This window comes from Arabidopsis lyrata, assembly GCF_000004255.2.
Source record: "Arabidopsis lyrata subsp. lyrata unplaced genomic scaffold ARALYscaffold_2, whole genome shotgun sequence".
Lineage (NCBI taxonomy): Eukaryota > Viridiplantae > Streptophyta > Magnoliopsida > Brassicales > Brassicaceae > Arabidopsis > Arabidopsis lyrata.
Genome location: NW_003302554.1, coordinates 7,700,787 through 7,728,022, shown reverse-complemented (window position 1 = coordinate 7,728,022; position 27,236 = coordinate 7,700,787). Strand labels below are relative to the sequence as shown.

General features: G+C 40.0%; 7 protein-coding genes across 8 annotated transcripts; 2 read left to right on the top strand and 5 right to left on the bottom strand.

The window, feature by feature from the left end:
* The first annotated feature begins 394 nt into the window (after positions 1-394).
* LOC9322850 (tocopherol O-methyltransferase, chloroplastic) lies at positions 395-2,317 on the top strand. Its single transcript, XM_021035268.1, has 4 exons — positions 395-878; positions 1,293-1,465; positions 1,536-1,844; positions 1,932-2,317. The coding sequence occupies exons 1-4, from the start codon at positions 524-526 to the stop codon at positions 2,136-2,138; spliced, it is 1,044 nt and encodes a 347-aa protein (XP_020890927.1). The 5' UTR covers positions 395-523; the 3' UTR covers positions 2,139-2,317.
* LOC9322849 lies at positions 2,311-6,759 on the bottom strand. Of its 2 annotated transcripts, none has more exons than XM_021035219.1 (5): positions 5,599-6,759; positions 4,960-5,424; positions 3,830-4,861; positions 3,572-3,746; positions 2,311-3,444 (listed from the first exon to the last, which is right to left on the bottom strand). In XM_021035219.1, the coding sequence occupies exons 1-5, from the start codon at positions 6,652-6,654 to the stop codon at positions 2,471-2,473; spliced, it is 3,702 nt and encodes a 1,233-aa protein (XP_020890878.1). In that variant the 5' UTR covers positions 6,655-6,759; the 3' UTR covers positions 2,311-2,470. The 2 variants fall into 2 exon arrangements, with proteins under 2 accessions (XP_020890878.1, XP_020890879.1); XM_021035220.1 differs by having other exon boundaries at positions 3,572-3,743; positions 5,599-6,757.
* Positions 6,760-8,624: 1,865 nt separating this feature from the next.
* On the bottom strand, positions 8,625-9,520 carry LOC9322847 (protein ABC transporter 1, mitochondrial). Its single transcript, XM_002886735.2, has 2 exons — positions 9,236-9,520; positions 8,625-9,114 (listed from the first exon to the last, which is right to left on the bottom strand). The coding sequence occupies exons 1-2, from the start codon at positions 9,272-9,274 to the stop codon at positions 8,758-8,760; spliced, it is 396 nt and encodes a 131-aa protein (XP_002886781.1). The 5' UTR covers positions 9,275-9,520; the 3' UTR covers positions 8,625-8,757.
* A 755-nt stretch (positions 9,521-10,275) lies between these two features.
* On the bottom strand, positions 10,276-26,010 carry LOC9324359 (cytochrome P450 89A2). Its single transcript, XM_021035249.1, has 2 exons — positions 24,325-26,010; positions 10,276-10,359 (listed from the first exon to the last, which is right to left on the bottom strand). The coding sequence occupies exon 1, from the start codon at positions 25,970-25,972 to the stop codon at positions 24,434-24,436; it is 1,539 nt and encodes a 512-aa protein (XP_020890908.1). The 5' UTR covers positions 25,973-26,010; the 3' UTR covers positions 10,276-10,359; positions 24,325-24,433.
* Positions 14,452-15,637, top strand: LOC110230937. Its single transcript, XM_021035276.1, has 3 exons — positions 14,452-14,707; positions 14,796-14,880; positions 14,967-15,637. Exons 1-3 carry the CDS (start codon positions 14,529-14,531, stop codon positions 15,624-15,626), a joined length of 924 nt encoding a protein of 307 aa, XP_020890935.1. The 5' UTR covers positions 14,452-14,528; the 3' UTR covers positions 15,627-15,637.
* On the bottom strand, positions 18,637-19,956 carry LOC110230936. The gene is made up of 4 exons (XM_021035275.1): positions 19,574-19,956; positions 19,218-19,488; positions 19,052-19,136; positions 18,637-18,970 (listed from the first exon to the last, which is right to left on the bottom strand). Exons 1-4 carry the CDS (start codon positions 19,940-19,942, stop codon positions 18,754-18,756), a joined length of 942 nt encoding a protein of 313 aa, XP_020890934.1. The 5' UTR covers positions 19,943-19,956; the 3' UTR covers positions 18,637-18,753.
* Positions 19,978-22,056, bottom strand: LOC110230930. The gene is made up of 2 exons (XM_021035244.1): positions 20,292-22,056; positions 19,978-20,195 (listed from the first exon to the last, which is right to left on the bottom strand). Exons 1-2 carry the CDS (start codon positions 21,876-21,878, stop codon positions 20,106-20,108), a joined length of 1,677 nt encoding a protein of 558 aa, XP_020890903.1. The 5' UTR covers positions 21,879-22,056; the 3' UTR covers positions 19,978-20,105.
* Positions 26,011-27,236: the final 1,226 nt, after the last annotated feature.

The window sequence follows — 27,236 nt, the reverse complement described above, 5'->3', positions numbered from 1 at the left end:
GAAATTGTCCTAATCCGCGATATTCTGGCCGACTTCAAGATAAATGGAAATCTTCCAAGAATATCGCTGGAGGCGGTTTATCATCCCTATATAAAGAGACTCAAGGCTCAAACGAAAGGGGAAGCAATATCGCTCTAGAATTTACACTACGCAAAGCTCTCACAGCACAAACACCTTTTTCTTTTACGATCAAACTCTTGTACGATCAAAATCATCTTTTCATTAATAATATCAAGAACACCATCTTTGGTATCAATCGTTTCTGTTGTTCTTTGAGAATTCACGATTATCGTATCCCTAAAATAAAACCCTAGATAAATCTTGATTGTGTTAGTTTCGACTTCCACAAAGCGTATGTACACGATTGGGCCTCTCCCCAAGACCTGTGGCACCAGAAAGTTTTGTGGCTCTAAAACTAAGAAAAATGGTCCAATGTATATATCAAAGATCTGAACTCAGACAGTACCAAGAATCAATAATTTCTGACTTAGTCACGTTTCTTTGTTTCTCCAAACGTCCATAAATGGAAGCGACTCTAGCCTCACCCTCTTCTCTCACAAGCCTCCCTTTTCGAACCAACGCTTCTTTCGGTTCACCGTCGCTTCTCTTTCGGTCTCCATTATCTTCAGTCTCTATGACAACAACAACGGCGCGAGGGAACGTGGCTGTGGCCGCTGCTGCGACATCCACCGAGGCGCTAAGAAAAGGAATAGCGGAATTCTACAATGAAACTTCGGGTTTGTGGGAAGATATTTGGGGAGATCATATGCATCATGGCTTTTACGATCCTGATTCTTCTGTGCAACTCTCTGATTCTGGTCACCGGGAGGCTCAGATCCGAATGATTGAAGAGTCTCTCCGTTTCGCCGGTGTTACTGGTTCGTTTCTTCAATCTTTTGCTCTGATCCGAATTATTGAGTTAGATACTCTGTTTGTTATAATTATATAATGGTTAACGAATAAATAATACAACAAATTTTAAACCACAAATAATCTTATATTTATTGTCTACAGAAATGATGATAATCTGTTACCCCATGAAAGGTGGTTTATTAGCCACGTTCCATCCAGAAGCAGCAAGCCATCTCTAACATTAATTTTATTTTTATGAACCATAATTTTTTTACATTTGAATCAAGAGATGATTGTAAGCTTAATGAATACATATTTCTAAACTCAAAAGTATATAGTTTAGAAATATATACTTTTTTATTTCTGCTGTGTTATTATTACCTTTTTATTATACATATGAAGTTGAGTTGATACCATTTAAATGATTTTGATTGAAAAAGATGAAGAAGAGGAGAAAAAGATAAAGAAAGTAGTGGATGTTGGGTGTGGGATTGGAGGAAGCTCAAGGTATCTTGCTTCTAAATTTGGAGCCGAATGCATTGGCATTACTCTAAGCCCTGTTCAGGCCAAGAGAGCCACTGACCTCGCGGCTGCTCAATCACTCTCTCATAAGGTAATTTCTTCTAGCTTGGGATAAAATCAACCGTTTTTTTTTGTCTAACTCATCAACATTGGACCTATAGGTATCTTTTCAAGTTGCGGATGCGTTGGATCAGCCATTCGAAGATGGAAAATTCGATCTGGTGTGGTCGATGGAGAGTGGTGAGCATATGCCTGACAAGGCCAAGTTCGTGAAAGAGTTGGTGCGTGTGGGGGCTCCAGGAGGAAGGATAATAATAGTGACATGGTGCCACAGAAACCTATCCACCGGGGAGAAAGCTTTGCAGCCATGGGAGCAAAACATCTTGGACAAAATCTGTAAGACATTTTATCTCCCGGCGTGGTGCTCCACCGATGATTATGTCAAATTGCTGCAATCCCATTCTCTCCAGGTTACTATATTTCCTACCCTTTACAGCCAAAAACACAATTTAATTAGAGTTTTTTACTTAACTAGTGTCTGAAATATGTGTTTGTAGGATATTAAGTGTGCAGACTGGTCAGAGAACGTAGCTCCTTTCTGGCCTGCCGTTATACGGACTGCATTAACATGGAATGGTCTTGTGTCTCTGCTTCGTAGTGGTATGAAGAGTATAAAAGGAGCGTTGACAATGCCATTGATGATCGAAGGTTACAAGAAAGGTGTCATTAAGTTTGGCATCATCACTTGCCAGAAGCCCCTCTAAGTCTTAAGCTATACTCGGAGATTGAATAAGAGTCTCATGTAAATGCATGAGATTCCTTAAAAACGTCAATGTTACGCCTATGCTTCGTTATTTGTTTTAGATAAGTATAATTTCACTCTTGTCTAAGGTAGTTTCTTAAAACAATAAATACCATGAATTAGCTCATATTATCTGGTAAATTCTCAAAAGTGATTGTCACGGATTATTATGCCACTAATCCACCAATAATTCATACAAATTTAGCTCATATTTACATCTTTTAGACGTAACTCATACGGTACTGCTCTCGAATAATGTTACAACGCATTAAGCCTTCCGGTTTACTTTCTTATCTATTCTTCTTCTTCATCCATCATGTGGAACCTTCCGGTTTCGTAGACATGGTACATCCACACAGGTTGAAGCAATTCTCTTGCAGCCTCCAGCTTCTTCACTTCATCTTCATCTCTTTCTTCACCAATCTCTTGCTCTATTATCGGGTATATTCTTGGAAGTGAGACCAACATTGTGTCCAGCTCTTTCCACTCTCTATCTTCACTACCTACCAACTTCACACATACAAAGTGTAGCAACCCGAGAGCCGTACTGTAATCCCTCTTCTCTATACACACTGCCAAACACATCAAAAGAACATAACCAATTCCATCTATCACCTTGGTGTTACCTTTCACCAACGTAAATATGGTGTTTCTCAGTCTTTTTAATGCCGGGAAATCCGGGGTCTCAGTCTCATCTTCTTTGTTAATTTCATGTAGTTCGATCTTCGCACATGTAAGAAGCCATGATGGAACGCAGAGTTTGATGTGGTTGAATGAGCTGGTGTATGAACTTTCTTCGTCCAAGTTGTCGTTGTTGATGAAACAGGGTCCTAGTGCAAGAACCAAATCTGGTATCCAGGGGTTTAAAGCGGTCACAAGTCTTGATGCATAAGCTGAGCCTAGAGATATCTCAACCATGGTGAAGAGATCAAGCAGGTCATTTGCAAGGTCAAAAGCTTCAAACAAAGGATGAGAAGCTTCGGTTGCATGTCTCAGCACGAGGTTTATGAATTTTCCAGCATAACTGGTGGAGCTTTTTGTACACAGAATCATGTCCTTCATATCTGCATCCTCAAATTGTAACTTACCGGTTGAATGGTCATTGAAAATCGAGATGGCATACTTTAGATATGCAGATGTGAACTTCAACATCCTTGCTTGGAAGTGGGAAGCTAGACCCATATCTGTAGACTCAACAAAAAACTTGAGAATCACAGTTAGCATTTTGACATTGTTCAGCACACCTCCTTCCTTTGATCCCTCAGAAGCTGCATGAAGCATGAAAACGATGTCAGAAAACTTGAATATCAGGAAGTTACATACCACAAGCAGAGCTACGTATGAAGACTTCATTATGTTGGTGACATGTGTAATGAGATCAGCCTCTCCACTCACCATCATCACCAGCAATGGAATGTCTTCTTTTTGGTTGGCTGCCGTTACTTGTAGTGGGTTTTTGGCTAAGGTTAGCCTCTGGAGATGTGATGCCTGACGTTCCACTGTCTCCTGTCTGAAATAGTTCATCTGTACAGCCTAGGATGTGATCCATTGTTCGGTCCATGATATCCTGCTAGAAAATGGAGAAACCTGATAATTAGTAATCTGACTGTGTGAAGAAAGAAGGAGTCAAAAGGGAAAACAAAAAGTCCTTGCCTCAGCGATTCTCATTTCATTCTTCTGAGTATCCGTATTAAGATTCTGAAGGGCCATGTGCAAAGCAAGAGAAGTATATGCCAATACTGGGTACACGTCCATGTATTCGCAACAAGTGGCTTGCAGAATGCTAGTCTGGGAGACGACTTTTAAGGCAAGGAGTAGCTCTTCAATGTCAGACTCCAGTATAGCTTTACGTGCAGCTTCGATAGTGAGTAAATCCTTTATCTGCCATGCTATTCCTACAGAAACCGAATAATCTTCCTCGAAACTGATTGCATTTTTTCCGCTAACATGTTTCCACCTTGCGGAAGATTTTCCAGAGGACTTTGATTTTTTCCTCTTCATGGAATGCACATTCTTTCTTTCTACTTCGTAGCCAAAATTGATTTGACAACGGTACGCAGTCTTCCGCATGATACTGGTAAAAGTTCCAATGAGGTCACAAAAGGCATTAGAAGACAGGAGTAACTTGTGTACAGATCTCAACTCGGTCTGTCGTCCTGCATCCCCAGGTAAACCACCACAATTTACAGCTAAATTCATGCAATCTTCTAGGACTTCAGAGACAATATCAGGGGAGACCATAGCAATAATATCAAAGACAGCTGACACAGCCTGTGCAGTGGGTGCAAAAGCAAGCAAGCTTTTCATTTTTTCTCCAGGTAACAACTCTTTCAGGGAGGCCATACACCCAGAATCAGCAACCAAATCTTTACAGAGATGGTACGCAGCACGAAGCAAGCCTTCAGTCTGATTCTCGTCTAGCTTATCACCTGACAAGACTGAATTCAAGAAGAACCCAACGAGGTGCAGTACAGATTGAACGGTTGCTCCTAAAGATACCAAAAATTCGGAAAACCTTGCACCAGCCATTGGGTTTCTGTTTATGAGTGTTCTACATCGCTGGCATGCCTCCTCAGCTCTCTTTCTTGATGGAAAGTATGATGGTATTAGCAGTCGAGCGATTCCCTTAGCAACATGAGTCTGATCAGAGGCAAGCACAGATAATAACACATCCAAGCTCACTACCTGCGTATAACAAGGAAACTATTTAACCAGTAACTCAACAAAAGTGAATACACAATATCGAGGATCAGAACCGGAAATGGAAGGCCTACTCCTCCTACCGTGTTGAACTGGAAAGCGCGAACATCTCGTAAAAGAAGCAGTAGATCTACCATTGCAACACGTATTGAAGTAACACTATCTAGCATCAAATGCCCCAGTCTTGGCAGAACCACTTTAAGAATTCCATGGGATTGTGGGTTCGCGAGGAGATAAGTTATACCATTAACCGTTGAAAGTCTAACCTCACTGCACGATTCATGTGACATATCATCGAAAATTTTTGTGAGGACCTTGGTAATTGTTGTTGATGGGATCACTTCCCAGAAAAGATAGAAAACTCGACAGAGACCTTCCACAGCAACAGACCTCACATCTGGGCATTCATCACTCATCAATTTTTCCAACAAGTAGAACTGTTTGTCAAGCAGGGTATCTTTTGCTTCTTTTGTTGCATCGGGATCCTCCATGGGGAAAAGATCCAGAAGCAAATGTAAAGCATTTAAACGAACATTTGAATTTGCAACCTGAAAGAAAATAAGAGCAGGGAAATTACTTCCTACCAAATGTCCAAATAATGTCGACTAAAATAGCCAAGCAAACAGTTTCAGATAGAAAACTAAAGATGTGTAGGTAATGGCTTAGCTTATCATCCCTATGTTTCATCTTTGAGAAGAAGGCAAAGCAGTAAAGAAACAAACCTGCAATGAGCGAAATATCATAGGCTCAGCAAGGCTAAAGAGAAGCTTCTCAACTCCTTGAGTGGTCCGCTGGCTGATAAAACCTCCCAAAACCCTCCTTAACGAGGCAGCAAAGGCGCACGAACTGGCGTGAATAGCACTATCGATAATCCCCTGCAAAAACCCATCTTCAATCTCACCTTTCAAATCTTGCTCCACTTCTTTCCAAGCTCTAAACAAAATCCCACCAAAGCCTTCAAGCACAGATTTCCTCCCCAAAGGAATCTGAGCCTTAACAACAGCAAGGCCAGCTTTCATCAACTGTCGACTAAGCCCGAAAGCGAAAGAAACAAATCTCTGACCATCTTCGGTCTTCACATACAACGGGGAAACCACACATCGCATCAACAACATCCTCAAATCTTCAATACTCTCATCCTCAAAATCAAACAATGTAAAAGCTTCTCTCAACATATAAACTCTATGAACATCTACTTTCTTCTTCAATGTCAATGACCTCGAAAGCAAAAACGGTAACGACTGAGAAATCAAAGATTCTCTTTCCACTAAACCTTCCTTCCACCAACACTCACAAATCCCAGCGATCTCAAGACACAAAACCGAATCCGACTCGAAAAGTCTAAGATGATTATGCAAAACTTGAGCAGCGGGAAGTAAATCGGAAGTAGAAAACGCTTTCTTCGGACTTAAAAGACATAAATGAACAACATGAGAGAGAATCTGAAGAGAAGCAAGGATCTGAAGCTTACGCTGATCCAAATCCGAATCGGGTAAAGTTCCGGTACCGCGGTGGCGTTTCGTTGGAGGCGAATTGGAGGGAGAAGGGACATAGGGATTGTTATCATCTTCTTCGACGAGTTTTTGGAAGGACTCTGTGTTTTGGAGGATGGAATTGAGAAGAGCGAGTGGGAGAGAAGATGAGAGGTCTGAGGAGGGTTTGACGGCGTAGATGATGGTTTTTAGTGAGGGTTTAGAGGATTTTAGGGTTAATTTGACGGCGGAGGAGAGGAATTCTTCGGCGGATGTCTTGAGAGATGACCGGAGCCTTTTCTCCATTTTTTTTTTTTTTTTTGAAATTTCAGATTCTCAGTGTCAATTTTGAGGATTTGATTTCAAGTTAGTTTGGAACGGTAAAGAGGGAGAATGAAATTGTTTGAATTTGGTAAACCTAAAGAGGCTCTTACTATTGCTGGGCCTTGCTGCTACTTGTGACAGACAAGACGTCGTCGTATTTTCGCAGTTAATAAACCTCGGTATATTTTGGTTAGGGCAATTTATACAAATGCCCCCAGAAAAGTTTTCTCTTCCAAAAATAGCTTCATATTTCATAATTTCCAGAAATAGCACCCAATACTTTTTAATAACCATTAATTGAAAAATAGAAAATACAAAAAACCTAATTCTCATCTCTTTCACCCGACGATTCTCGTTTGCCTCCGATTCTCCATAGCTGCCTCCGATCGTCGGAAAATTCGATCTCCTCCGGTATCTCGAACCACTGCCTCCATGATTCCTCGACTCAACCCAGTCGACCTAATCTCGTCGACTCAACACAATCACGTTTCCCCTTCCTCAACCCTCACTCAGCTATTCTCGATTAGTCTCCTTTCTCTCTCAGTACTTGCCTCAAGCATTTTCTCCAGATTCAACGCCTTCTGTTTCCAATATGCAACCGTGTCAAACTCCTCATAGATCTCAATCTTCTTGCTATCGAACAACGCATCTCGTTTCTTCTGCATAAACCTGCGGAACAAATCATTAGTCTCATCCAAAACCGGAACATTATGATGCATATTGCAAATCACTAGTCTCATTCAATCGGGTTTTTGAAAGTTGTTAGCTTTTAAAGATGAATCCCTTTCATGTTCTTAAAGTGGCTGGCTTTGTATATCATTTTATTTGCTTAACGAAGTTGTTTAGGCATGCTTTTGTTGGATTTGTGTTTGCTATATATGTAAGTTTGTGATATGAAGATATGAATAAACATTTTTTACTTGTTTCTGTGTTGTCATTTTCTGTTCTCTTTGCTTGATAGAGTTGTTTTAGTTTGCATTCTAGAATGGAGATATACGTCTTTGTTGATTTCTTTTTAGTTTTATGGTTTTGACTTTGGTGTTTTGTATTGATTTGTTTCATTGATTCTCACAATGTGATATTGGTTTCATTGCTCACTAAGGATTTATAGTAATTTGGGAAGGATTTAGTAATTTGGGAAGGTCTTCCTGATTCGGGAAGGACTTATAGTAATTCGGGAAGGTCTTCCTAAATATGATATTGGTGATATAACTATTGGAAATTCATGAAGACTTCCCTAAAAACTTATTTAGACTAATTCGGGAAGGAATTATAGTAATTCATGATGGTCTTCCTGAATAAACGCCTATCAAAGATAGAGAAAAAAATATAAACGCTTATCAAATACTTTCTCTAGATATTTAGGAAGGATTTCTCGAATTTCAGGAAGGCCTTCATCAGAAAAAGTATACACACACCCTAACATGGAATTGAACCCAAGACATTGGGTTTTGTACTAGAGCAGGTAACCGATAAGCCAAGCTATTCATTTGAAGATAGCATAGAAATAAATGTATATGAACATGAAATAATTTAGGAAGAACTCTTTGAGATTTCGGTAGGCCTTCCTAAACTTGGGACATTGATGAGTTTGTGATACATGACCCATCACTAATGGAGTAATATGTGATACATTTTGACAAAACATAAATAAAAAGTTCAAAAACACATTTTTAATAATTTAGGAAGGATTTCATAATGTTTAGGAAGCCGTCATTAAAGTTTATGAAGGTCTACCTAAATTTCTGAAAACAACCTCTATGTGGCCAACTTCGGATTTGTAAGTTGTATGTACATTACCCCTCACTGATGGAGTAATCTTTGATACATTACAACACATAAATAAAGAGACTCAACAACACATTTTAAAAAATTTAGGAAAGATTTCATAATGTTTAGGAAGACGTTCTTGAAGTTTAGGAAGGTCTAACTAAATTTCTGAAATCAGCATCTATGTAGCCAACTTTGGATTTGTAAGTTGCATGACGATGGAAAATTGTAGCAAACTTTTGACAAAGCATTAGCTGCAGATTCTACCTGTAGAAAACCTGCAAACTACAAGCCGAAGAAACCGACGATTGAAATCTATGACGAAGACGAACTTCTCTTACTCTTAACAAATATCTTCTCACCAATCTCTTTGATCTCAAAACTATTTCCACATAGCTTCAGCTTCCACAAAACGATAATGGTTTGGATTTGATATTTATCAGAGCAGGAACAACTCTCATCATGTATACTCAACATTTTCACAACTTTAAGAGCAGTTCCACGCATTTCACACAATCCAAGAGCTAATCTTTCTACATTTTCTTTAGACATGAAAGATGATAATGCAGGTTGATTGTCTTGTGTCATTGGTGTCTCATTTACCATCCTATAGGTAGATTCTTTAACAGCTCTCCAAGCAAGAGCAGCTCCTAAAATTGAAAAACCTTCACACTTCACAAAATTCAACTTGTTAAAATTGTTTCAACAAAAGAATCTATCTAACCCAATTAAGCAACATATCAATGCTTCATAGATTCTATCTAACCTAATAAGTAACGAGTGATTGTTTTACCCATAAGCTCTTGCCGTAGGTGTTGATGGAACCATCCATTCTCTAGGTCTCCGTCTCTTCACCGGACCTCAAACTCCAATATTCTCGTCTGCTACATCACGTGAAAGCTTAATCTCTTCTTCTTTAATTGAAATCTTAGAGAAGCTAATCAAATCGAGGACCAAACTATATCCACACCAACAAAATCGAGAGCTACACTCACGAATCTAGAGCTACACTCACAAACCACATAGTCCATCACGATTCCTAGAGGTACATTCAGATTCCACATTCAACACGATTTGTGAAGAAGAAGAAGAAGAAATTAGAGAAATGGTAATCGATTTAGGACATGATTGAAGCTATGAGATCGGAAGCTTCATTGGGGTTGAATATCGGAGATGATCATAATCTTCACCGGAATTGAAAATCCGAGATCGGAAGCTTCACCAGAAATCACAATTGTAAACTCTCCGTCGGTGTGTTTAATTTCAGTGCTATTTTATGTTTCTTATCTTAATTAATTTAATTAATTCTTAAAAATCAAAAATAAGGTTAAAAAGTGCTATTTTTGTCAAATAAACTTGGAGATACTATTTTTGTCACAAAAACTTCATTTAGGGCTATATGAGACCATTTCTCTTTTGGTTATACAAATGATTGGTGAAATTACTCTATGAGGTATGGAAGGAAAGGAACATTATTTCACAATCAGTCCTCCACTCTATTTCAAGTCATTCTCCGTTATGTAGACCGGCAATTCTGTAACAAAGCTTCTTCATTTCGGCCAGCTAATCTCGGGCTCTCTAATCTTCTTAAACTATGGTTCCAATGTCCATTCCTTGCTTTAGAGCATGCATTCGATTAATCTTGTTTTGTTGATGATTGCTTTATGTTGTATCACAAATGCTTTTACTCTTTCAATTTCTCTCAACAAATGTACGCCCATCATCAAAAAGAAAAAGAAAAAATCACATACTGACTACCTAGTCACATACTGACCATCTAGTCACACTATACACTAGAAATCCCACTTTTCTAGATCCACCTTACAAAAACAGTCGGCATAAAAAGATTCCTTTTAATATAAAGAGGAATATAAAAGCATTGTTGTTTCTATCATTTATTCCATGGTACAAAATGTACTTTACTAAAAAAGAAATTTTCACGTTTGACATAAAAAAAAGATTTGATCTCACCTTTTGGCAAAGTGAGATTCATTTCTCATGTTTTGGCAATTATTCCGTTTTATGACGAAAATGCCCTTGACGAAAAACCAAACGGCACAGTTACGTTACGGTTTAGTTTCTAGCGGTTTAGTTACTTTTTGTTTTGAAAAAAAAAAAAAAAATTTCAAGAAAACGAAGAAGAACATTCATCATCTTCGTTCGACATCTCCGAGAGAATCGAGAGAGAAGTAGAAATCAGTTCGGAATTCAATCATCCATCTTCGTTTTCGACATCTCCGTTCGAATTGTCTGCTACTTGATTTGAGGCATTGCATTGAACTCGAAAAACCGGCGAAGAGAAAGTTCCAGTTTTTCCGGCGAAGGCGACCTGAGAAACATCCGGCGAGATACCAACCTTCGAGATGGCTGGGAATAAACCAAACGACGTAGTCTCTAGGAAGAAGCATACGCAGGAAGGCCCCGAGAAGGACAAGGTGGAACTCAGAGTATCCCCGAGGAGGAAACTCCCTCCGAGAAATCCGCCGGAGGAATTGGCTAAGTTCCGATATTATTCCGTTTGTAGTTTCTTTGGGTGTATCGGAATCTTAAAGCTTGTTTGATTAAAGGGATAGAAGTTGCCGGATTTTGCTATATCTGTAGTTTGAAAATTTGAGAAGTTGAATTGGAAATCTCTGTTTCCGCCAAAATTCAGATGTTGAGTATATAATGATGATAATTACTGTGTACGTACACGAATTCATACATCCGTACTTAATTGTATATCACTTGTAATTGCAGGCAGTACAAGCGTGGCTCCGACTGAAGATCTTATAGTTGAAGAGTTACCACCTAGACTCTTTGCCCTAGACCGGTACCCTGTCAAGACGAAGATGAACGCGTACTCCAAACCGGAATACCTTTCTGACATAGCACAAGTTCTTAAGGGAAAAGAGGAGATGAAGTTTCTTCTCGAGTCTCCATTTGGGGACCTTTTTAGGATACCTGCTAACAAGTCTTCCTTCTCAGGTAAACTTGTTCTTGGACTAATATGTCGTCAGTTAGTGACGAGTAAAGTGAATGAGATGTGGATGGTCTTCGGCGGTCATCCAATAAAATTCGGATTAAGAGAATTTAGTCTGGTAACTGGTCTAGAATGTGGGACATATCCCAACAAGAAAGACGTGACGGATGTGCTAAAGGTCAAAGCTGGGAGTCAAAGTGTCTGGAAAACTCTGTTTGAGGAGAAGTTTGGGGAGAAGCCGAATCCAACAGTGCATGATTTGGTGGTCTGGCTGAAGGAGGAGGAAACCATGGATGGGTGGAAGCAGCTGGCCTTATCTCTTATAATCTTGGTAGATGGTGTGATAGGGTGCCATAATAACCCCATAAGGCCTTCTGAGTTCACTGTTGAGATGACGAAGGACGTGCAATTCTTCTGCAAATACCCTTGGGGAAGGGTATCTTTTACCCGTACTTTGGAGAGGATAGCAAAATTCCAAACCCCTTCAGATGCTCAAAAACTGATAAGGTGTGTAAAGGATGGGTCTTATGCACTACATGGATTCCCATTAGCACTCCAGCTGTTTGCGTTCGAAACAATCCCGTCCCTTGCTAAGCTAGTACCTGATGATGAAGCTAACAGGACATTTACTCAGAGGTCTATCCATCATCTTGCCTCACTGCGGGCAATCAGGACATCCAACATCTTGGAGTGTGAGGCTGCTGAAGAGGTATGTACAATTGTTTATGTACGTACATTATTTAAAAAGTAAGTGTACATTCTCTAAGTGGTTAACAAACTTATTGGTGTAGGTTGAGGTAACCTATCTTGTGAAACCAGAGGACAATATTTGTCCTCCATCCCTGTCATGGGATGATGAAGTTGAGGATCCAAGAGTTGCTTACATTGAGCGACTGTTGTTAGCTGGTCATGAGTGGAAGGAGGAAGAATGGGTTGGAGGTAATGCTGCATTTCCAAAGCAGGAGCGCCCACCACAACTTGGAGAGATACGTGAGTGTAAATGTTGTTTTTATACTTTCTGATTATTGTCCCTTGAAGACCAATCAATGATTAAACTGGTCTATCGTAGGTGTGAAGAAGAGGAAAAGAAATGTACCAGCCCCGAATGCACCTGCTTTGAAAAAACAGAAATCTGTTGTGGAAGAAGAAAATGAGGACACTGCTGACGATTGTTCTGAAGATCCCCAGTTTGAGAAGTTTGTAGTTGAACTTAGGAGGTGTTTCAAGAGGCAGGAAGCACAAAATAAATAAATGCAAGAAGACTTGAAGAAATTTGTCCGTAAGGAGATACGTGCTGCCTTAGATCCAAAGGTCAAAAAGACAGAACCAACCAAAACTTCCCATGCTTCACAGGGCCCAAATAAATCGGTGGTTAAGGCACCGATGAGTGTGAAGAAGGCATCTAAAAGGATGTCTACAAAGAAAGTATTCAAGTCTGGAACAAGAAAGTCTTCAAGGCTGAAGAATATAATGACGTCAGTTGCGGAGATTCCTCAGCTTTCTGATGGTAACTCTTCCTCTCAGGAAGATGACCAGGTATGGCATGTACGTACATTTATATATAGTATTTTAAATGTACGTACATTAAGATTAATAACTGTAACTTGTCTGCTATGGTACAGGATGAAGCCAACAATGAAGTTGGTTTTACTACAAATGATGGAGGAGATTTTTCGAACAGAGATGAAGATATGGTTGACACTGGAGTAGCTAACATTTTAGTTGGTGGACCTACACCTTCCCATCAGGTATGTCGTGTACAAATATTTTTTTCAATTATTTCCAGTTGTGTACGTACACATAGGCTTCAGAAGTGTATGGTATACTATGTTTCAGGATGAAGGAGCACGTGATGGTGGTGAGTCTCTCCTTGTTGGTACACAGTCAGGGACCGAGGAAAAAGCTAGTGCTGACACAGAGATGGAATTTCTTCCATCTCCTATACCTTCAACCTCTGTACAGGTATGTCTTGTGCTAATAGTCACATACTGTTTTCCATAAGTGTACGCGTATCAATTATTTTCAGTTCTCCACGTACATATAGCTTAAGAAGTGTATGGTATACTATGTTTTAGGATAAAGGACCAATTGATGGTGGTGAGCCTGTCGTAGTTGGTACACAGCGAGGGACAACTGCTGACACAGAGATGGAAGAAAATCCATCAGGTTTACCTGCAACATCTGGACAGGTATATGGTCTGCTAATAGTCAAATGTAGTTTTCCATATGTGTACTCACATAAAGCTTAAGACGTGTATGGTATATTTGTTTCAGGGAGAAGAACATGGTGCCGGTCTTGAGAGTGAAGCAAATGTTGGGGAGCAACCAGAAATTTTCTGAGGATAATGATAGAGATACATCTTCTCAGGCTGAACACACCGAGGAACCCGGTGTAAGTGTACGTACATTTGTCTTTCTTATTTCCCGTGTACGTATAAGTAATGATTGTTTCAGACATCACAAAATAGAGTATATAGCCGATGAAGTTGATAACTACTGCCACAGGTTGATGCGGGAGATGTACCCAATGTAGTTGTAGAGAGTAAAGTGGATGACTCAGTACTTGAGGGCACCCTAGGGGATCCCCCTTCACCATTTGCAGTAGTTAAGAAAGTAAGCTAACTATATTTTTAAATAAAATAGTGTAGGCTTGTTTAAATTTATAATCTTCTATTATGCAGGTGTTACAGGAGTTGGCAACGAAAGCCTCCATGGATGTGGATGCAGCTAATGTAAAGGAGGTAAAAATCTCGTGTTTGGTTTAAAATTATACACAGTTATTAACATACGTACATAGGATTGTATGCGTACATTTAAATAATTCTGCACGTTAATTTGAAAAGGGAGTGTTGGAGCAGCAGGGGATTGTCGACGGGGTGGAAGAACAAGAGGATTCAAACCCAGGGTTAGATGAAGCAGACACGACAGTTGGTACACTAGAAAATATTGTGAGTATCTTCTCAGTAAATATTATCATTACATTTTGAAATTGTTTAATCATGCTGTTTACAATAATACTTCTTTACAGGATCAACCAAACAACGATGCTGCAGTCGAAGCAATAGCATTTAAAATTCCTACGCCGGTTGTACCCAAAAAAGTGAAGAAGCAAATAATTGTTGAGATGGATGAAGCCCTTCCGGAAGGTTTTAAGGAAACAACAGTCCTCGTGGAGGATGTTCCTGGACGAGCTGAAGATTCAGAGGTGGTTATAGCGGCTGGAAATGTCCCTAACAACCCCTTGGAGAAGGTTGATGCTTCCAAATTAGAGCTCTTAACCAATGTCCTCCGCGGTCCGAATGTGTAAGTATCGTGCATTATCAAAATTATCCCTTAATTGATACATTGGTTTTCTATAACAACCAGTCATACTATAATATTGGATATACAGGAAGCACACTCTTTTCGGGTATCGCAAAGTGGACAACGAGTTTTTCTCCATGCTTATAGCACAAGGACAGTGGGTGGATAATATGGTAAGTTGAAATAGTACATTTGTGTACATTTTTTAAATATTCCTGAATTGTACGTACACTGACTGCCTATGCTATTATCATTTCAGGTCTTGGAAATGCTCGCAATCTTGATGTGGCACAAGAACGGTCAACAAATGATAGCAAACCGATGCGTTGTTTTGGACTCCTTCCTGCTTTATGAGCTTACTAAGCGTGCTGTCAGCTTCAGGAATTGTATAAATAAGCTTGGGTTCAAATGGGGCGACCGGCTATACGACATGGCCAATGGAATACACATACACCGTGAACCTAGTCTTAGGTGGTTCAAGGATGTCGACGTGGTATATGCTCCGATGAACTGGAAAGGTGATCATTGGGTTGGGTTGGCAATCCACCTCAGAGCCCGGAATATAGTTGTCTATGACGCTCTCATAGAACACACGCGGGAGTCTGTTGCATGGTCAAAGATGCAGCCTATCTGCGAGATGATGCCGTACCTAGTGAGAGCGATGTGCGCGGATGTATTGCCTGAGAAGTACTCAGTTGAACCTTTTGCCTATGAGAGAAATGTTATGGTTGCTCAAAACCCAAGTACAGGAGATTGCGGACCTTACGCAATGAAGTTCTTGGAGTTGCTGGCGTTTGGTAACCCAATGTCAGACTTGGTGAATATTCAAGAAGCAGATATGGCCGACTACCGTCAGGTGTACGCAACAGAAATCTACGAGCACGGCAAGCGCGAGTGTGGTAATCGGCGTTTATTGTAATCATCCCTGGATGTTGAATTATTTTTATTTCCTAATACATATTTCCTTATTTCAACAACCTAATTAGAACAACGTAATTAATTATGGAGATCCTCAAAATATTTATGTAATCGTTATAACTATCTTCTTTAAACAATCTGCACATCGTACACTTATTCAGAAACCAACATGTGTACGTACATCTTATATAACGTACGTCTTTTACACAAAGTCGATTTTTCTCATAATAAGATATATATTTCTTTACTTACATTGATTTGACAACCCTCCCTCACTGCATCATCACTTACGTAAGATTGCATTAACTACAACCATAACTTAACCAACTAACTTCATTGTTCTTTATTTAAGAGTAGGAATTGCATTGTTTTGAAACACCAAATTCCAAGAAATGTCTACACCAAATCTACCTGAAGATTTGCTAGCCAAGATAGCCAAAAAAATGGCTGACAAATGTTGGTGGTACCTCGGACCTCTGTTAAGATCAGGGCGTGGTGGAAGAAACATTGTCTACAGGCCGGATGTCTTGAAAGATGCTAATATTTATAGCATGTGCAGTGATCCCGATGACTTCCATGCGGCAGGCCATGATCCGAATGACATCAACGCTGAAGGTCGATATAGACCCTTTTTCAAAAGGTGTCTAGAGGCTGGTAACCCGATTGCTATTTACCATGAAGGACTGCGTCGAGTTACCCATGAGTCTGACATTAAGGGCGCCATTGTACTTTTACAGCGGAATGTACCAAGGCACGCCGATGCAACCCTGGCCTGCGCTATTCTGTGCATATGCGACGGGAATGCTCACATGGGTGGTGTGTACCTACGCCTGTTCGCAAACAACCATTACCCTTTGGAATCAGAAGAAACACGTGACATGTGTGAGGAACTCCTAGAAGAAATAAAAAATTATGGAATTAGGTTAAACAACACATACGGCGCAACATTTTCGTACCCTGAGGAACGTGGTATTCAAACGCCTCCTTGCGCGATGCTGTGTTACATCAGATCTGGACCCTTCAAGAATGTGTGCAACGTATGTTACCTCTGGTGGTGTGCGAGAAGAATTAGTCAAATTCTCTAGGGATTTCTTACGTAATATTATCTGAATTTCTAAGTTTTTATGTTATAATATGTGGCCTTTGCAATTGTACTTTGCTTATCAGTAATGAATATCTTTTTATCTACATTCTTGCTTGTTTCTCATATACTACTCAATCTTATGAATGGTTACAAATAATTGTAATATTTTATATTAAATTGAGAAACAAGTTTCTTAATGTTAGATAATGGTGCCTTGTCTACAGAGGCTTACAAATTATCAGTAAATACATACTGACCTGATTTAGCCATTGATAATGACCTCTATCTTTTCAAAAAAAAAAAAAAAAACGCAAATTTATGTACATATATACGTACACATCCATGTAATTAATGTACACTGTCTTTTGTCAGATAAAACGAAATTGCAAAAGAAAGAGATTTGGTTTTTAATGCGTTTCCCCCAGATTTAGCCATATACATGAACTCAATCTTTTCCCCTAATTCGGCGACAGACATCAACTCAAACTTTTAGTCAGAGAACGTAATAAGGGTAGACATACGTACACGGGTATACGTTACTGTGTACACGTATTTTAGTTGGTTTAAAACTAGAAATATGAGAAGCGACTTTCGAGATGGTAGTAAATGATGATGCAATGCTGATTGATTTGACCTGTAATAACCCATATCTACAAGTTTTGGAGTAGTTATTTAATGCATACTGTCAAGCTCTATTCATAGAATGACCTCTATCTTTTCGCATAAATCTCCTTACTTTACGTACACGGTTTGCAATTAATGTACACTTGCATTTGTCAGATAAGAGGAACTTTAAAAATAATGACACTTTATTAATGCGTTCCCCCCCAAATGTAGCCATATACATGAACTCAATATTTAGTCCCTATATAAACGATATCACACACACTAATTTATTTGCTCACATTATTCTAAAACCTCCTTCATTCATCAACTGCAAGATTATTTCTAAACCTCCTTTGTTAACAACATGGCTTTCCCCGCAACCCCTCCAACCGAGATGTACCTTGCAATACAATTGCCAAACCCGATTTCCGTCCTCATCAACTACCTGCCCGTATCCCAGACTCCCATCGAGACCCTCCGCCAATTGGTCGAAGCAAGTGACGTAAACGCAATAGTGATGGACGACTTCATCACATGGCCTCACTTCGTGCAGCCGGAGTCTCCCTTCAGGGCCTACTTCAGCCTCTTGCTGGAAAGGGGTGCGATCCCGGCTATATACCTCGAAGGTGTCCGCCAGGCAAGCAGCTTCCTAACGGTGGCCCACGGCATTACACTACTCAACTCCGTCGCTCCATCCAACCCTCTCGCCTGCTTCGCGACCGGCTTATTCCTAACTTGTACTGGCAACCATGTCGACTTTCTTCCAGTCAGCGATATGTTCTGGGCGATGACACCCACATTAGCGGCAGCTCACGCAGTGGGGGAGATGGTGATGTATCACATAAGCCAGCTTCACACCGAAGGTCCTCGGCTCTGGCAACGTTCATGGAGGTATGTGCACACACCGGCATGTGTTGGCCTTTGCACGTACAGTTCCGGCTGCGGAGGGTGTTTCTTTTACTGGTACGCGAGGGAGATGTGTGTCTTCTATTAGATATGACTTTGATTATGACGGATGAGGCATACAATTTTCCGGCTCATGTGTATGCTTTGGGCTCTACTTTTTAGTTTATTGCTTCCGCATCTAATATATAGTTTGTCTTTCTTGAATGTATGTCCTTCTTCGGGCACTTAATTATGAATGAATGAAGTTTTTGTTGTTTGAGGACAACAATTATGATATATGTATGTTTTCGTGTACGAACACGGGTTTCGTACAATTTGCTGATTGAAGAACCAATAAGCTAGTAAAACGTACACTGGCACATTAATTGTAATTGTAGACATTGTACGTATAAAATGTACGTACAATTACCCAATAGTTTATTATACAAATTCAAGTAATTAGAAAACGACAACAAGTTTATGTAGTTTTACAATACTTAATATAAATCTGGTCTTTAATAATAAGAAGACTGGGGAAAACAAATCCCCCTATCTAAAAAACGACCTGCTTGATCTCTTCCACTTCCGGTGTGTCCGGATCGGCAAAGACCTTTGACACAGGACCATGACTCACAACCTTAGGATTAGCTCTGTCGGTTAAACGCCAGAAGACGAGTGCGACAACAACATTGCGCTGACCTAGACTCCGAAAGAAGGTTTGGAATTCCAACGCCTGTTCATTGTGTGCTTCGCATTCCAAAACTTCGTTGCTACATTAGATTAAAATAAGAATCAAGTCAGCGTTTAGATTAAAAAAGTGTAAGTGAATCAAATGTGAAAAGAACATTTACTATCTATCTTTGATCTTGAAAGGAAGCTTGAGACCGTAGAAGTCTCCGGTCAAGTGGCCAACCTCCAACAACGCTCCAATGACATCTACATCAAGGGCCAAAAAATAGAAACAAACTTCTAATTTCAAAAATGTGTAAATAAAACATAACTTAAAAAACATCTCACCGACTAAAACTTTCTTATCAACTGTTTTCTCCAAAATGTAGTCGAATTGAGTGAAATCGTAAAACGATATTGGGTCCCTTCGTAAGGCGTTAGTAACGACGGTCCGATCCATAAACCATATGCCGTAGTCATGAGATGTTGCTCTCACTGGGTCAGCGACGTTACGGACCAAGAAAGTGGTCACAATTTTCCACTCATTTTCTTTGATTCGGTCTATGTAAAAAGGAGCAAGGCGACGATCAATGGTGGCCTCGATACGGGAACGGGATCCCTACAGAATATGATATATAACAGATTTATATAGAATTGAACCTAACGTATGATAAAAAAACACAAACACGGCACAGGGAAACTACCGAATTATCTGCCAAGATAAGGCCGAGTTCGAAGATGTTGGGCGCAACAAACTTCTTAAACACTCTCACGACAAATACACAAATTGTCCACCCAGTGATCTGAGGACACAATTCGGAGATGGTGTGATACCCGTCCATCACACGGTTAGCAAGAACAATCGAAAGACTTTGTGTTTGATTGATGTAACTGCCGAATGTGAAAGGGTTTTCGTTTGAAGGAACGTGGATAAAATTGAGGAGGAGATGTGGCTTAAATAAGGAAATTCCGTAACGGACGCGGTGGGTAGTGCGAAAGTGTTCCAACGGTTGAGATACAAATGTGTGTAACCGTTTGTAACCGTTTATTGCATGAAGATTATACGTACACATACACAACAAACACGTACACTAACAAAAACGTACACTCAGAAAACGTACATAGTTATACGATGGCAAACATTAAACGTACGTACACCGTCACAACACTTTGGTACACACTGTCCACACATAAACGTACACTGTCTTCGCGGAGACATAAAGCTTATGAGGAGAACTAAATAGGATTTTTGCAAGTCTTCTTGTTATGACCTGCTTGTCTACATCGTGTGCACTGATTCGGAATAAGTCTTTTCTGTCTCTTTTTCTGAAATGACAACAACAATAAGTTAATAATCTACGTATCTTATACTCAAAACATAATGTTTGAAAAATCTGTACACGTTTGAATGATAGCACTTACCCGGTTTTCACCTCTAGATGGAATCCTTTTGGTTGTTGGTCTTCCTGGTGGTCGTCTACAGTATGGAGGAATTAGTATCAAATCCGATATATGTTGTGGGATGACAACATCCTTCGGATCCGCGATAGGTAGAATCGGTTCTTGAAAAGAATCGGAAAACGTTTGAAGTCCATACCACCATCCTACAACAACCTTCGGATCTATTCCAAACTCGATTGCAGCTGCTAGACCGTGTTCACATGGGATTCTCAACTTTGTGTACCTAAGACACGTACATGTACACTCGTCCAGAACGACATGAAAATGCTCACCTGACTTGCTTGTAACTTGATAACTCCACGGTCCAGACATCTTAACCGCGAATTTCCCTAACGCAGGCAAATCTTGGAGAAAACGCTCATCAACCTCAGGCGTCACTAAAGACTTACACCTAGCCACTTTTTGCCTCCTCGCTGCGAACCATCGCATTAGGACCTCTCGAATGAACTCTATCATGTACACAATCGGATATGATTTGGCTCTTGTTAAGACATTATTCATAGACTCCGAATTGTTGCTAGACATGATATTGTAGCGTTCCCCTTTACAGTGAGCTCTTGTCCAATGCTCAAATCCAATTTCCTCTAAGTAATTTGCGCATGCAGCACTCTTAGCCCTTAACTGTTCGAAGTATTTTTCAAAATCTCTCACTCTGTAAGCTTTAGCAGCGCTGAAGAATAATCCAGATACACCATACTTACCATAATGGGTGGAGATATTTCGCTCAAGGTGTACTGCACATGCACCATGATGAGCTTTCGGATAAACCACACTGAGGCCTTTATATATTGAAGAATGTCTGTCCGATACAATCATTAAATCTTCACTGTATGGAACAATGTCAGCTAATTTATCAAAGAACCACACCCATGAAGCGTCAGTCTCACCATCCACAACACCAAACGCTATTGGAAATATTTGGAAGTTCCCGTCTTGGGCACATGCAATGAGGAGACATCCCTTGTAACGTCCTACTAGCTGCGTTCCATCTACGACAATTACCTTCCTCATATACTTCAGACCTTTTATAGAAGCCCCGAGAGATACAAAAACATACTTAAAGCGCTGCGTACCATCAACTTCAGGTGTAGAGTGTAGGTGAGTTATCGTACCCGGATTAGCTAATTTAAGAAGATACAAATAGGTAGGCAAAAACCTGTAACTTTTTATATCATCCCCCCTTACATTTTCCACTGCAACCTCTTTAGCTCTCCAAGCGGTAGAATATGAAATCCGAACATTGAGATCATTTAGGAGCAACTGTGGTAAATCGACAGCTCTCGGACCCCCTTGCGTAGAACTGTATCTGCTCTTCACTACCTCTCCGAGAAGCTTATAACTAGCATGTTTATTATAATTCTTACGAGTGTCGATGTCACACGTATGGGTGGTATCATACGATGTGATTTTGAAACATTCTGAATTCTTGACAACTTGAGCTGTCAAATGCCATGGACAAGTATCATCAACGCAGACCATCTCCAATCTTGTAGGACATGACCTACGTTGCTTGTAGCAAAAGCATTGTTTGATTGCGAGATAAGACATTGTTTGTTGTATGACTTTTCTGTTCTTAAAAACACTCCCGACATACAAAGTCTCACCTGTCGTACTCAGTTCGACTTGTGTCTCATCATCTCGTAAATTGGCTAAATCATCGAATACCGGAGCAGCATCATTATCGAGAATCTCCAACTCGCCACCATGTAATGTAGAAAAGTCATTATACACTTTGTAAGCCTCAGCTGCGGTAACTAACCGATTATCATTCAGTGTCCCATTTGCGGAAGCTCCAATACCACGGTCGATAGTGACTTCGTATATACCATTAATATTGGTATCCGTGTTACCTTCGCAGCCTGTATCTTGTACACACTCTGTAGTGTACGTAAATTGGTACAAACCATGTTGACACGTACGTCTTGGAGTCACCGTTGGTGTACGGTCACCCGAATGAGAAATGTTATCTCCGCCAGGTGCAGTAACTAGCCGATTATCATTCAGTGTCCCACTTGGGGAATCTCCAATACCACGGTCGATAACATCATCCCCAGAGACATCGTCTATACCATTAATATTGGTATCGGTGTTACCTTCGCAGCCTGTATCTTGTACACATTCTGTTGTGTACGTACATTGGTACAAACCATGTTGACACGTACGTCTTGGAGTCACCGTTGGTGTACGGTCACCCGAATGAGAAATGTTATCTCCGCCAGGTACAGTAACTAGCCGATTATCATTCAGTGTCCCACTTGGGGAATCTCCAATACCACGGTCGATAACATCATCCCCAGAGACATCGTCTATACCATTAATATTGGGATCGGTGTTACCTTCGCAGCTTGTATCTTGTACACATTCTGTTGTGTACGTACATTGGTACAAACCATGTTGACACGTACGTCTTGGAGTCACCGTTGGTGTACGGTCAACCGAGTTATCTCCCCCACGTACACGATGACTTGTGTACGTACACTCTGCCAATAGACGACTGAATTCCCCTGGATGTTGAACCGTTTGTTGAGTGAGAATGACGTCCTCCTCAACATTCCCTATTCCATATTCTTCAATAATTAAATCGTTCCACTTGTTGTAATCGTAATCTTCGCAACTGCCTTCACTACCGTCTATAGTAGGATCGAGGGTACTTCCCCCCATAGATCCATCATCACCCTGATAATCATCATACCCAGCACCATCTTCGTTGTCCTCCTCCTCTTCTTCATCCTCATCTGTTTTATCGTCTTCAACGTCGTCTTGCTCATCTACGGCCTCATTATGAAGCCGCTACGATGGGATTTGGTGTCGTTGCACTCCCACAAACACGGTAACTCTCACCATCGGTCCTAGGGACAGTATTCCCGAGTGCCTTGACGGTTGTAATGAAAGAGACAAACAAGGTGACACTAGGATCCCCACCACGAATCAAAAAGAATGTATCCAGGTTCATTTGATTGTCAATGTATACAGGAGGGCGTTTACTTTCTATCATCACTGACATCTTTCCCGGCATCCAGTAACTAATTATTAGATTGCATTCGGTGCACTTCAAACTGAAAACCTCGCATAATGTACGTACAAATGCCGTGTACGTCATGTTTTGCCTAACACGTACACAACGACCAAACCAGCCTTCCCATGGTTCAAATTTCCATTCTTCTTCTTTGCATTTCCACTCACCCACCATAGTAAATACGGGAATATCCATTACCAACCTGCATCATAAATTCAGCAGAACCCCATTAAATGCAAATGAAAGCATGATTATATCTACAAAAAACAAAAAGAATTCCCAACTACACACTTATAAACATAAATCTATCCTCATTTAGCAATTTCAACTAAAAAAAGTGGAAATAAAAATATTCTGGGGTTTTATATAAAAACAATGTTGATCTTAGCACACAATCAAGACCCTAGTGTGTTAAAACAAAAAACTTCTTAACCAATTTCATTACTTACACGTTCAATGCTTGTCTTGGCTCCAAACTTTGTAAATCAAGAAGATCAAACCGATGCAGAATCACATTCGTTCAGAAAAATTTGTTTGTTTGATGGATCATGTTTGTCTCTTACAACTATTCACACATATAAACTAATATTAGAAAAAGTAATGATGACTTTTGCATTAATTGTGACATGAGTCATGTCTAAACTTTTTGGGCATTAAATACTGATGTCTCATTGTGTTTTAATGTTATTAATCCCAACTTGTCACTGTACTCCCGCACAAATCAATTAAGAACGAAATATATTGCGTAACCGGAACAGTGTACGTAACTGAACCGCTTAACTGAACCGTACAGTGAACCGCTTAACTGAACCGTACGCTTAACTGAACCGTACGCTTAACTGAACCGTACAGTGAACAGTACATCGGTAGGGGTAAAATGGTCAGATTTTGGCCAAAATGTCAAAACTTGAAAGCCCATTCTCACTTTGCCAAAACTTGAAATTAAAACTTGGTCAACTGCCATAACATGCAATTTACCCTTACTAAAATTCTGGTTCCATAGTTGACTTCACCAAACAAAATGCACATAACTTCAAACACAACCTAGTATTTGGTGAATACTAAACCGAAGAAAAGAAGTAGAAGACTAGTGACTTCTCCTAGGAACAGCAAGAGCCTTAAGCGGATGTTTCATGACGGTGGTGAACTCGAGCTTCTCTGTCAAGTCAACTTCATGACCTTCGACCTCCTTCCACTCAAACTCCCTCACCATATTCGCCACATAGTACTCGAGATGCAGCATCGCTAGCCCAATCCCCGGACATATCCTTCTTCCCGCTCCAAACGGCATCATCGTTATCCCCCTACTTCCGGTAATGTCCACCGGTTCTTCTTCTCCCATAAACCTCTCTGGCTTAAACGCCATTGGTTCCTCCCACACCTTTGGATCCCTCCCTATCTCTGCCACCATGAAGTTAATCGTCCCCTTCTTCGGTACTTTGTACCCTCCCAAGACAGTGTCCTCCGTGACACTATGCGGGAGCACAAAGTGTCCCGGAGGATGCCTCCGAAGACCCTCCATCACCACTGCCTTTAGATACGGCATCTTCTGCGCGTCTTCTTCCTCCACTTCCTTTGCTTCTTCCCCAACTACGCTTTTGATCTCCTCGTATAACCTCCTCTGGATCTCCGGGTTTTTCACAAGGTTCGCCATGATCCATTGCAACGCGGTGGCCGTTGTATCAGTCCCGCCGTTGAGAAACTCAGAGCATAAACTCACAATCTCATCTTCATTCAACTTCCTCTTCTCATCTGGAAGCTCCAGATCGAGCAAAGTATCAACATATGATTGTACATACTCTTTGTTGTCTTCTGCCTCCTTCGATGATCTATTCTTCCTCTCTTCGACAATCTTTCTCCGAGCACGAATCAGCGGAAGCAAAACATCATGCTGCTCTCTCCGCATCTGGAAAAACTCTTCCCATCTCTTTCGAAAAATAAATTTGGTTAACTTAGGCCAAAGATTGAGGATGTTAAATCTCGAGAAGCCAAGAAGCTGTCGTCTCTGAACATATTCCACCTGTTTGATTTGCTTCTCATCAAGCTTATCTCCAAAACACATGAGAACAAGAAGCGCAAACATTGCATAGTGAAGATGATCAACCACAACGATCGGTTCTTCACCTCCGTTCTTACGAAAACGATCAAAGAGTATCCCAAGAACCCAACCCCGCGCGTGAGAATAAGATCTCACGCGCGAAGGGTGAAGAATCTCAGAAGTGAGATTCCGGCGAAGAAGCCGCCACGTGGCTCCATATGATGAAGAGCTGATGTTATGTTGGTTACTTGAAACAATCTTGCTGATCGGAGCCGCGGGTGGACGATCGGCGAAAACAGCGCCGTTCAAGACTAGAGCCTGATAAGCAAGGGAACGATCGGCCACGAAGATTGCGGGGCGGGAAGTGATACGGAGGGTGATGATGGGACCGAGACGGTGGTGGACGGTGCGGAGATAGTTGTTGAGACCACCTAAACCTTGCCGGAGCCATTGGAGAGTTCCAAGGAAAGGGAAGAAGTTAGGGTCAGGTGGTAAGGGAAGAGAGGAGGAGTCACGGCGGCGAAAGAGGAGGAGATTGAGAAGGAGAGAGAGGAAGAGAGAGCCCAAGATAAGTAACCATATCTCCATTTTTTTTTTTGTTCTGTTTTCATTGCTTCTTCTTCCGTTTATTCGTGTTTATTATATACACGTGTGTGGCTAAATTCGTGTAACAGGATTTTGTTAGTCAACCTATGTGTAACAATTTATTATCAGAGAGTGTTAGTCAAGCATAAATTAATTTTATAATTAGGCAGTATTATTATTTTCTAGAGGTAGAATTATTATTTGGGGGATCCAATCCGAAATCTATTCTGATTTTTTATAAAATATGTAATTTGTCCATAAATTTTTTAAATAACATGTGATACATAGGAAAGATATATGAAATTTAATTTTAAATATTATTAAGATAGTATATCAGATTTTCATTTAAGAATATTATAATAAAATTTGATTTTACCATAATATTTGATTTTGTTTCTAATATATTATTATTTTTTGCCTTTTACAGCTCCAATTCCAGATTTGAATCTGGATATCCCTATGATTAGAGGATTTAATCAGTCCATATCTATTTTAAATTTTTGGAATAAAACTCTATTTTGGCTGTCAAAAAAAAAAAAAAAAAAAAAAAAAAAACTCTATTTTGAAATTCGTGAAAATCAGGTAAAACAATTTTGTGCGATGTTTGTTGCATCTCACACGTCACGACATTACTTAGCTCGGACGGGTTTTGGGCTCTACGTGTGAAAGTCATAAGATCTTTTAGCTTCTTTTAAGCTTTAGATTACTAGAGTACAAACAAGTGAACAACAGCTACCATAGATTTTTGTGACATCATCAATTACGTATGTTACTGATATTTAGGATTCTTTTCATCATTATTAATTTTGTTTTGTATTTTCTTTTGATGAGTTCAAGATCTTTCCTTGAAAGAAACATGAAGACGTTGACCCAAAACTGAACCATTGTTTTTGTGGAAATTTTGAAATTGAGAAATTGTCTAAAATTTGGATAGATGTCGACTACTTAGTGGATAAGTACTTTTCTCTAAAAATTTACATGATTTTTATCCGAATATTACTAAACAACCATTTTCATATGTTTACAAATGAAATTTCATAGAAAAGATCTTATGACTTTCACACGAAAAACGAAAAATACTACAAAGCGATAAATTAGGAAAGAAAATTTGGAGCAGAGCTCAATAAAGATTAGAGAAAACAAGCCATTTTCTAGAAAAATTCAGCATAAAAACTGATTTTGCACAATATGTTTCAAAAACATGATAATACATGATAATATATCCTTCTCGAAAGAATATTTTTCATAACTCATACTAAATTTTTCA

Excerpts from the sequence above, each read along its gene's own strand:
- LOC110230930 (XM_021035244.1), bottom strand. The coding sequence starts at position 21,878 with ATGTCTTATCTCGCAATCAAACAATGCTTTTGCTACAAGCAACGTAGG. Across the intron at positions 20,196-20,291 it reads CATCTAGAGGTGAAAACCGG|AAAAAGAGACAGAAAAGACT; the intron begins GTAAGTGCTATC and ends TTGTCATTTCAG.
- LOC9324359 (XM_021035249.1), bottom strand. The coding sequence starts at position 25,972 with ATGGAGATATGGTTACTTATCTTGGGCTCTCTCTTCCTCTCTCTCCTT.
- LOC110230936 (XM_021035275.1), bottom strand. The coding sequence starts at position 19,942 with ATGTGTACGTATAATCTTCATGCAATAAACGGTTACAAACGGTTACAC. Across the intron at positions 19,489-19,573 it reads TTATCTTGGCAGATAATTCG|GGATCCCGTTCCCGTATCGA; the intron begins GTAGTTTCCCTG and ends CATATTCTGTAG. Across the intron at positions 18,971-19,051 it reads TTCAAGATCAAAGATAGATA|CAACGAAGTTTTGGAATGCG; the intron begins GTAAATGTTCTT and ends AATCTAATGTAG.
- LOC9322847 (XM_002886735.2), bottom strand. The coding sequence starts at position 9,274 with ATGGATGGTTCCATCAACACCTACGGCAAGAGCTTATGG. Across the intron at positions 9,115-9,235 it reads CCTACGGCAAGAGCTTATGG|TGTGAAGGTTTTTCAATTTT; the intron begins GTAAAACAATCA and ends AATTTTGTGAAG.
- LOC110230937 (XM_021035276.1), top strand. The coding sequence starts at position 14,529 with ATGGATGAAGCCCTTCCGGAAGGTTTTAAGGAAACAACAGTCCTCGTG. Across the intron at positions 14,708-14,795 it reads GTCCTCCGCGGTCCGAATGT|GAAGCACACTCTTTTCGGGT; the intron begins GTAAGTATCGTG and ends TTGGATATACAG. Across the intron at positions 14,881-14,966 it reads GACAGTGGGTGGATAATATG|GTCTTGGAAATGCTCGCAAT; the intron begins GTAAGTTGAAAT and ends TTATCATTTCAG.
- LOC9322849 (XM_021035219.1), bottom strand. The coding sequence starts at position 6,654 with ATGGAGAAAAGGCTCCGGTCATCTCTCAAGACATCCGCCGAAGAATTC. Across the intron at positions 3,747-3,829 it reads ATGAAATGAGAATCGCTGAG|CAGGATATCATGGACCGAAC; the intron begins GCAAGGACTTTT and ends TCCATTTTCTAG. Across the intron at positions 3,445-3,571 it reads TTCCATTGCTGGTGATGATG|CTTCTGAGGGATCAAAGGAA; the intron begins GTGAGTGGAGAG and ends TGCTTCATGCAG.
- LOC9322850 (XM_021035268.1), top strand. The coding sequence starts at position 524 with ATGGAAGCGACTCTAGCCTCACCCTCTTCTCTCACAAGCCTCCCTTTT. Across the intron at positions 1,466-1,535 it reads CTCAATCACTCTCTCATAAG|GTATCTTTTCAAGTTGCGGA; the intron begins GTAATTTCTTCT and ends TTGGACCTATAG. Across the intron at positions 1,845-1,931 it reads TGCAATCCCATTCTCTCCAG|GATATTAAGTGTGCAGACTG; the intron begins GTTACTATATTT and ends ATGTGTTTGTAG.